This window comes from Pocillopora damicornis, chromosome 4 (assembly GCF_964200805.1).
Source record: "Pocillopora damicornis chromosome 4, jaPocDami1.2, whole genome shotgun sequence".
Classification (NCBI taxonomy): domain Eukaryota; kingdom Metazoa; phylum Cnidaria; class Anthozoa; order Scleractinia; family Pocilloporidae; genus Pocillopora; species Pocillopora damicornis.
The window spans coordinates 14,623,613-14,633,080 of NC_142673.1; the positions used below are offsets into that span (position 1 = coordinate 14,623,613).

The following is a 9,468-nucleotide window of genomic DNA, read 5'->3' on the forward strand; positions in this document are numbered from 1 at the left end:
AAATGTGAGAGTGCAAGAATCTGAGGAAAAAAGATTAAACTTAATCAGATCTGCTTTAATTGTTTCTAGCAGGGAATGCTAAGTTGGCAGACTTAATCTTGTTATGCCACCATGGATATGCTAAGGGCTGAGGAAAAGCGATGGCTTGTGGTTGGAATTTGCCTTTCAAAAGTTCTTACACCTGCAATGAGGAGTGTCATTAGGCAAGAAATGCATCAGCTGTATCAGAACATGGTTCTTGCACCAACATGTATTCATTCACAAACATTGTCTTCTCATCATAGAAGCCTTCCACCTTCTACTGTGCGCCTTAATTATGTGAACATCAACAACAATGCAACACAATCATCTTACCACAGCTATGATTACTGTGTTAAAGATGAACTGTCATTAGCAAAACTGTTTGTGAAGCCATTCATGTCGGGTTTCACAGGTTTTGATGAAACATTGGATTTATCTGCAGCACTCTCTATTTTATGTGTAGCACCAAACTTTGTATGTCATGGAATTGACATTATCGCAAGTGATGTACGTGATTGGGTTCGTAATGAATGGGGACATTATAAGTTTGCAACTTGGACTGAAGCTTATTACCAGAACTGTTTTCAGCTTATGGAAAAACTGATCACAAGACTGAACCTATCTGAAGCATCAGAAGAAGCTGTTTTGAAGGACTTACAAGAGTGGAGAAACAGAGGTAGGTGACATTTAGGAACATTTTAGTTGAGTACTTTTTGGCTGATAATTAGCCCTTAGCAGACTGGGTTTGACAAAATTTTGGGATTTGTTGAGGGTGGGCACACAAATTGTTTGCCTCAGCCTTTGGCTTTCGAGGATAATTTATCCGTCAGCTAGTGACATGTTACAATGTTTTTCAATAACAGAGTTAAATAACTGTTTTTATCATTTTGATCATCAAGTTTATTTTTCAAAACTCTTTTTGTGAAAATTACCTTCGGTTCTGAAAGCCTAGCAAAGACGTTGGCCCTTTTTGTAAGTTAGAATAGCCCTGATACAGCTACAAATGGAAAGAATACCATTTAATAGCCTTCCATTTGATGACACATAATCACTGAATGTTATTGATGTATTTGTGGCTCAATCCAGACCTCCACTCAACCTTAATCAAATTCTCTATTTAGGAGTGCACTTTAGAGTTTTAATGTCACTATTACTGGACTCCTCAAAACGAGTTTGTTTTTTCCCATCAGAACTGGCTTTTTTTCTGCTGGCTTTGTTTCTTTTCTAAGGAAGTAGGGGTTATTGTGTGATAACACTCCAATGATTTTGTACCACGTGATATAAAGTAGTAAATAGAATCGCACAAAAATTAATGCGAGGTTATAACAAGTTTTATTATTTACTGGGCCTAATTGTTTTGGATTCTTGTCTCTTATATAGCCATCACTCAAAACTTTAACTCGTAAATTGTGAGCCAATCCAACGAATATCTCTTCTTGTTGTTTAAGGGATGGACATGTGTTTCGGACAACAGATTATCAGTGACGTGTTAAAGCTTGTTCAAGATGAAATGGCAGTATTATCTACATCTGTTGACGAAAATAAAGAATCCTGGAAACAAGGCCGCGAGGGTCTGATGAATACCCTTCACAATTTGAGAGAGCGATTTGCCGACGATTTCAGTAAACTTGAAGCGAAACATGCTGCTTTGGAGAGTGGTCTAATCTCCGTTAAAGAAGATCACTTGAAACTGAAAGAAGTAGGAGTCAGTTTGTCACGAGGAATAGACAAACTGAATTCAAAAGAGGAGACTGTCCCTCCCGACAAGTCTGCGAGCGGTAATTAGGCTTCAATTGGAGTTTAAAGCCCTTTTCGATAGGGTAGTAAAACCAAAGCTGAACAAAGGTTGATACTCTGATAGCTAGATTATGACGATTATAACGACCAATCATAACGCGTGTAGTATTCGGTTCACAACGCTATAGAAGATGGCTTAATTAGCAGCTTGAAAAGCATTGTCTGATGCTGTTTCTATAATTACTAAAAACGTAATAACATGGGTTGTACTTATAATCGTTTGTTTTCATCTTCAGGACTCCACTGGAAATTGCCCGTAGCTGTTCTGCTTCTTGCAGCTGTATTGTTCCTTTATGAACAATCTTTTGGAGAATGCGGCATGTTCCATTATTGGTACTCCAGAGCAGGTAGATGCAAACACTGAGATACTTTTCACCTGTTTCATGGCACGCCATTGCTATCCACTTGTCAGTGTTTTAATCCACCCTTATTATGAAAAGTTAATGGCTCCTTGATTTTACGAAATTGTAACATAAATTAAGAAGCAAAGAGAGATAGAAGAAAGAACAAAAATAGCTTGTGGAAAAGAAAAGGGAAATAGTTTGGCACCAAAATCCACACATTGACAAACGTCGTTTAGGAAACAAGTTGTTGTCAATATGTCAGTCTACACAAACTTCGTTAAGTTAAAGGGTGTGGAGTCTACAATTGAGAGTTGCGAGGAGTGACCTAGGTTCAGAACTCCAGGGCCCAGTCGTTCAAAGTGTGGATAACGCTATCCAACGGATAAATCGCGATCCAGAGGATAACTGCCAAGAAAACGTACTGCGCTATCCAACGGGTACCGATTTATCCAGTGAATAGCATTATCCAAACTTTCAACAACCGGGGTCAGATAAGAAACGGAAATTGGAAATTCCTATAATCATCGTCATTACAGTCATGACCATTAGAATCTAATTGCACCTGTACAAGGTTGCGATTCTGTCGGTTCTGATTTGTTTTCATTGTGTGGCTCTCGTTTTATCCGTGTGGGAGACGCGGTTCCCCAACAGTTAGTCTGCTGGAGTCAGGGTAGAGAGGTCTGGGTTCGAGACCTAACTGAGTCAATGTTGTGTTCTTGTTCAAGACACTTTACTCTCACAGTGCCTCTCTCCACCCAGCTGGAGTATACATGGGTACCGGGAAGGGAGGGGAGGGGAGGTTGAGGGGGGTCGAACACCTTACAAATGTACTAGAAGTAACTAGACACTTTGTAAGAAAATCGTCAGGGAAGCCTGATGAAACGCTGGGGGTACCCTTGCGATGGACTGGCACCCCGTCCATGGGGGTGTGGTGATACTCTTAGTCGCTTCATGACAAGGGAACTGGGATAAGTTCCGGCTGGTGGGGTCACTTGGCTCGAGTTCAGACTTTGTTGTTGTTTTGATAGATGCATTGCAACAGGTAATGAATGTTGTTTTATGATTTTTTTTTGTCTCAGCACTCTTTTGGAAAATTGTGGTGGTTATTCTCCTCGTTGGGATTGTGATCTTTCTGTATCAGCACTTCACCCGCGGAACTAAGCTTCGCTACTGGTATTGTAACTGTGGCTGTATACCAGGCCATAAGCTTTCGTTTGTTTACAAGACATTTGACAGACAGGTACGATACGTGCAGTTAATCTTTGAATAAATGCCTCGCGGCACGATAATTTTGCAGAGCAAAGATATTTTTGTTCGGTAAAGATGACAACAGATCATTAATACAGAAAAAAACGCGATGTTGCCTCATCTTTGAAGACAATTTTCAAATTGTTAGGTTAGTCTTAGGAATCTCTAGACGCAAAAAGTGGTAAATTTTTAGATACGCTTTTTAATGGTGGGGATGAAAATGTTTTTGGTTTCCGAAGCGTAATTCTCCTTTAAGTTCTGGGAATAGTGTACCATTCAACGGTAGGTGAAGCCATATTTGCGGCACAGGATTGGCCATTTCGGCACCCTCGTGGAATCCCAAACAAAGGAAGGGATCTGAAAAAGAGTCTTCTTGGGTATCAGGGCGTTTTGGGGGATACAGTTTTGTAGTTCATCACCTCTTAACCCATTAGATTCTGATTCTTAATTCTCTCTCTTAACTGCTACATATTTCCTTGTAAATTAAGTAAGAGAATTTGGTGTTAGATCAAGATAACTACTTCTATCTGATAAGTTTGAGTATTCTCATTACCTTTTTTGCTGAATAATGTATGGATATCGTTTGGAGAAGTTATATGCTCATCACTTCTGGGAAATAAAGGGTTAAATGATGGCAGATCAGGAATCTGAAGCTGCTTTATTCGATGATTAACAGTGTTATCTACATCATAATTCCATTGCTTTAGACGCCAAAGGTAAATGGAATAGAGTTTGATTGGGAGAAGTTAAGAAACAAACTGGGTTTGACATTTGAAGCCATGGATCGTCCAGGTATTTTATAATTTAATCTCGACTAATTCGTTCTTTAAGACCCAGAACAACAAAAAACGAACAGAAAATAAAATAGAATAGTGTATTCTGAGGTTATAAAACAAAAATCATCAAAAGGGAGATTTCTCACAATGGCACACATTACAATGCCTTAAGTTGTGATCAGAGCACTGCTGCTGATCATGCGTACATGAAATTACCTAACCACATTTCAAGGAACGAAATATCATTCGCTTTTGTTCAGTTGTACCGACCTGTGCTCAGGACTGAGCCAAGTTAAGATAACAAAGAAGTTATAGGGAATCTGATTGCTCTTTTTCTGTAATCGGATTCATCTGCTTTGTGAGGGTGAACCTCGAAAAAAATAATCGCATTGTAATGTGGAAGTCACCAAAATGGGATCCCCTTAGTTGATGGAACTGTCTAGACCAGCAGTGTTTTGAAATGTTCTCTATAAGACAGTTAACTTCACAGTAAGGCGAATGCACCATATGGATGATTAGGATAAAGCTATGGTGCTAAGATGTGAACTCTATGTCAGGGGCTATCTCGCCCACTTATCAGTCATTCAGTGACTTGTTTAGGTTAAAACAAAAGCTAGAAAATCGATCTTTCCAACAAAAGGTGCCTTGCGGTCCACGTTTTTCTAAGTGGGCACACGTGTTTTTATAGACGAAGCGAGAGGAAGAGTCAAGTTGTTATTCTTAAACAATTTTAAGGCTTCCTTAATCAGGATGGATGGGGAAGGAAACTCTTTCTATATTTAAAGTAATCGCTGCACTGACTCATTTCCTTTCCTCTTTTCTTTAAGGGATGCACTACTACCTCAACATAGACCGCTGTGCTTACGGAGGCGTTGTTCAAGTGGCCTCTTGGTTAGATAACATTCCTCAAGTAAGAGGTCCAGAGATCTTTGCGGTAAACTCTGAGTACACTCAAGTGTACTATCACGACGACGGCGAGTGGCATCCCTATATAAGTGCAAGAGACATCCGTTATACTACCGAACATAGATAGATTAATCAGCAGATTTATTTGAAGGGGACAGAATCCTCATGAAGAAAGCATTAATGTGTGACAGCTTAGAAAACTTTTCTTCAACTGAAATGTTGGAGGAAATTTATCGCGGGCGTGGGTTAAAAGGAAAAATCTCTAATTTGTAATGCAGATTTGAGTCCTCACCCTTTGAATACTGTGAGATTGTCCACTACTAGGCAACACAGTGAGGCAAGTGAGACAAAGCTACTTCTCAAAGGAGGATGTGGAGTTGTAGGCGCTGTAGTTATGGAAATGCAAATGTTGCAACTAGTTAAAGAACTGAGTCTTTAGAACGTTTTGATAAATTTAGGATTTTCAGGTCGTCATTAATGATTAATGCACAAATTCAGTCCTGGGGCCTTCTCTTCTTCTCTCTGACATCGTCGCCTACCTCCCATTACTAAGGTTGTTGCGTGGTCCTTGCTGCTATAAATAGTTAAAAACTATTCACCCTTGCGGAATTAGCTAGTGAGATAATATAGCACACAAAGACGATTTAAACTCATTTATTCCTGTAACGATTGCAATATTTTTGGCACAAGTCCCACACGAGTTGCTTGGAAATGGATAGCAAAGAACATTCGGAGTTTTAGTAGCCAATCAGAATGCATCTTTTTACGTTATCCACTGTTTTATCATATACTGATTTGACTTACACCTGGAAGGTATATCATCTTATCCTAAGAGATATCGGTTTCCAGCGAAAGCCACTTTTCTAAAGAAAAGCAAAAAGCATTCTCGAATAAACAACGTTTTTTGCACAGTGCAACTACTTTCGTAAGTGACTTCAATTTTTTCGTAGAAATCCCGTTGGGAGTGGGGGCACTAGCTCATTTAACCTGAATAAGTATATATGTAAAAACATGGTATAAAATTTCACTGTTTCATCTCTTGTACAGAGTGCCTTTCTAGACTATAAGTCTTGGTGAGGAGCCGGTGGCTTGCGGCCTGGAGTCGATACGCCACAACAGGAGCCCTTTACTATATAATGGGCACGAGTTAAGGGCCTTGGCGACCCACCCTCCCCAACCAAACTTCACCAGTCCATGAAAGAACTCTTGTACACTGTTAGAGTGATGTTTCCTTCCGAGAGATGTTCATAATAATCATGACCATTTTCATAATCATTTTCCTTCCAAGAGATGTTCATAATGACCATGATCTCTTGTTCCTTCCTACAACAGCGAGACGAAAGCGAAAATTGAAAAAGACAAATAAACAAAGAAACACAGAAATAAATATCTAACGAATTTATACTCATTGGTAAAATGCGGTCTAAAGAAATTACATTGACTGTTACTTGCAATCATTCACAGGTCAAAAATATGACGTATTTCTCTTAAAGGCCAGCTGTTTGTAAAGGAAACATTCGGTCGGGGTTTCCTAGTCTTTCCGAGAGCCAACCCAAGCCCTCGCTTTCATACATCAAGCAAGAAACTAGAACTGAGGACCTGTTGAACTGAGGTCCTGTTGAACTGAGGTCGATAGGTTTACCATAGCACTTATGTTCCCTCATTGTAAATATATTCCCTGACGTAATGTGATACAGTGGCCAATCATATCCTGTGATCTCTCAAGCGACACGCGGCTTGGGACTGGTTAAGAGACTCCGTTGTAGTTCTGTCTTCAAGCAAAGGTACTCATTCAAGGGGGGTCGGGATAAGTGGGAAATTCGACCAGTATTTTCCGGTAACAACGGATGAGCAACCTCCAACTTATTTCAAGAAAACTTACTATCTGTATGGTCATTACGAACCGGATCATTGGCCTCTCTCAAAATTCGAGGTAAAGATAGGATATGGGAACTCCGGGTATTATTCACTCGTTGCATGAATGCTCAGAATTTACCATGTTTTTCTCGAATTCACTGATCAAATGGAAAATCGGGCTAAAGATGGCATATGGGAACTTAGCGCATTGCTATCACTCGCGGGATAAGTTAGCAGAATTTACCCCGTTTATCTAGAATTCATTGAAAAAAAAACATGGAAAATCGGGTTGAAGATTGGATATGACAACTTAGGATCTATTTCATCGGGAGGATGAATTTTCAGATTTTACTCCGTTTTTCTGGAATTCTCTGAAAAAATGCAAAATCGGGGTAAAGATAGCATATGGGAACTTAGGGTATTATCCACTTACTCTTGTTTTATTTTTACCTTTGCCTTGCTCAAAAATATGAAATTGTGCTCTGGACAACGTTGGATTTTGGGGCACGGTGCTGTGATTTCTAACAGTATATTTATTGCGATTACTGATGGTGAAGGAGTTAATTAGTACTTCAATGATAAATGTAAAGAACAAAGGGAATCACTGAAACAATCAATGTCTAATCATGAACTAGCTCTTTGTCAGTGACAAGTTCACAAAATTAATATCAGTGAAGGTTTCTTCATACAACAGTTACTGTAAACCACCATACCAAAAAACATGGCGACTGGTACATTCAACCAGAACTCTTTGCACAAGAAAATCCTGGAACCGCTCATAAAAACAAGCAGAAAAGTTCTGAAAAATTTAAACCTTGCATACATAATGTTGTTGTTTTGTGAAATATTGCTTTCTACTTGTGCCTTACCCTAAGAATAATGGTAAAATGTAGGGGCGCCATCTTTGTCTGTAAGTGGATTGAATCTATTGGGCAAACACCCGAAAAAATAATAATATTGATACAAATAGACTGAGGGTTTAGTATAGGTATGCTGTGGTTTAGTATAGGTATGCTGTCGTTTAGTTTTATCCTTAGTTAAATTCTTTTAATTTTAATAGAGGCCAAATTGATAGTGACATATCATCTCACCATAACTTAGCTAGGAGCTAAATTTTACCTTTCTTTACACAAAATGCATTTTTCATTCACATCATCAACAAAACCAAAGGAAAATGATGTGACGTAACATAGTCTTGATCCTCTTTCCACTTTTCCTCAGCCAGCAATCTATTTGAATAATTGATAGCAATAAAAAGTCACTCTCGACTCAAATAGTGATGTTTTTTCCCATCACCAAAGCCGCAACTACTTCTGGTCCACGCAGCTGTAAATTAGTGTGTCATTTTTTTGGAGGAATAAAATTTTTTTATTTTCCCAGACACAGAAAAAAAACCAAGAAGCATTCATTTCTGTCTCCTTTTCAGCGTTTTTTTACGTAAATACAGCAGACTGCTTCAAAGGCAGCCGTAAATTAATTCATTAAGTGTGTAAGTTAAGTTGTTCTTAAAGTAAAGAACAAAGAACATGTTCCACTTGATCTAAACGAAGACCAAGTAGTTGCTGCTGACAAAGTTACACTCTCCATTTACAATGTTCTCATTCTGGGTGGTTTTTGACTCGTATTCGATCAAGTCAGGAAGCTTTTGCATAAATGCTGATTGCATGCTTCGACAAGGCTATTTTTACTTTGATAGCAGCGACCAAATTTTCTTAACAGCTGTCCTGTGATCTTCACTAGCGACAACACCATGCTAATGCAGGAAACCGTAATTAGTTTTGAAGATATTGTGCTTACGAAACTGAAAGTAAGACTTTGCATTTCTCGATCTTCTACGCAGTCTTTAACTATTGTAAAAGAGACTTGCTTTTCAAGCAAAGGTTTTCTTCTCTAACTCTTGATTTATCGTTAGGTTTCGTAGTCTTCGACGCTTACTTTTAGTATTTTACTTTTAGGTACATAACAAACTACGCATTTTGTGGGTAATCAGCCGAATTATATTTAAAAAGCATTGTCAGATAGTTTTAAAATAATGTCGCGCCAATTAATTCATCCTAAACGCGAAGGATAAAACAAAGTAAATTATTAGAGAGATGAGAAAATATAAGACAGAGAATAATGGATTTCAGATGATCTCTTCAAGGATTCATCTTTGAGATTATAAAATGCAAACTCATGTGAAGTTATTTTTCTGTGGTTCTGCCCAAATGATCATGAAAAATGACCTCCGGCGGATAATAATCTTCTAGAATACCAAGCAAAATTTAACGATAAAACTATCTGGTTTGAAAAGCAGGATCCTTTTGTGAGAAACAGCTACTTTCCCTATGAAAAAAGTAGATACTTTGGTTCACTTTGGCTCTGGTAAACCAAATGTAGGAAAACTTAAGTTATTATTCTAAATTCTTTACTTCGTGCGGTCATCGTCCAACTTAAACTGGAGTTTTATACGCTTATGATCGTACTGCACATTTAATTTAAGCTCGTTTATTTTAGGTTCATCAATTGCAACCAGTGAT

At 38.5% G+C, this 9,468-nt stretch overlaps 1 protein-coding gene across 2 annotated transcripts in view; it reads left to right on the forward strand.

Annotated features, from left to right (window-relative positions):
* The window catches only part of LOC149046930 (uncharacterized), a 7,456-nt gene extending 1,447 nt beyond the window's left edge, over positions 1 to 6,009 (forward strand). Inside the window, exons 2-7 of one of the 2 annotated variants that reach the window (XM_089202900.1) lie at positions 70 to 697; positions 1,470 to 1,799; positions 2,055 to 2,165; positions 3,242 to 3,402; positions 4,118 to 4,202; positions 5,014 to 6,009. In XM_089202900.1, the coding sequence (XP_089059026.1) occupies positions 112 to 697; positions 1,470 to 1,799; positions 2,055 to 2,165; positions 3,242 to 3,402; positions 4,118 to 4,202; positions 5,014 to 5,219 (1,479 nt within the window). In that variant the 5' untranslated portion in view covers positions 70 to 111 and the 3' untranslated portion in view covers positions 5,220 to 6,009. The remainder of the gene's footprint in view (positions 1 to 69; positions 698 to 1,469; positions 1,800 to 2,054; positions 2,166 to 3,241; positions 3,403 to 4,117; positions 4,203 to 5,013) is intronic. The other variant, XM_089202901.1, reaches the window with a different exon arrangement.
* The last annotated feature ends 3,459 nt before the right edge of the window (positions 6,010 to 9,468 follow it).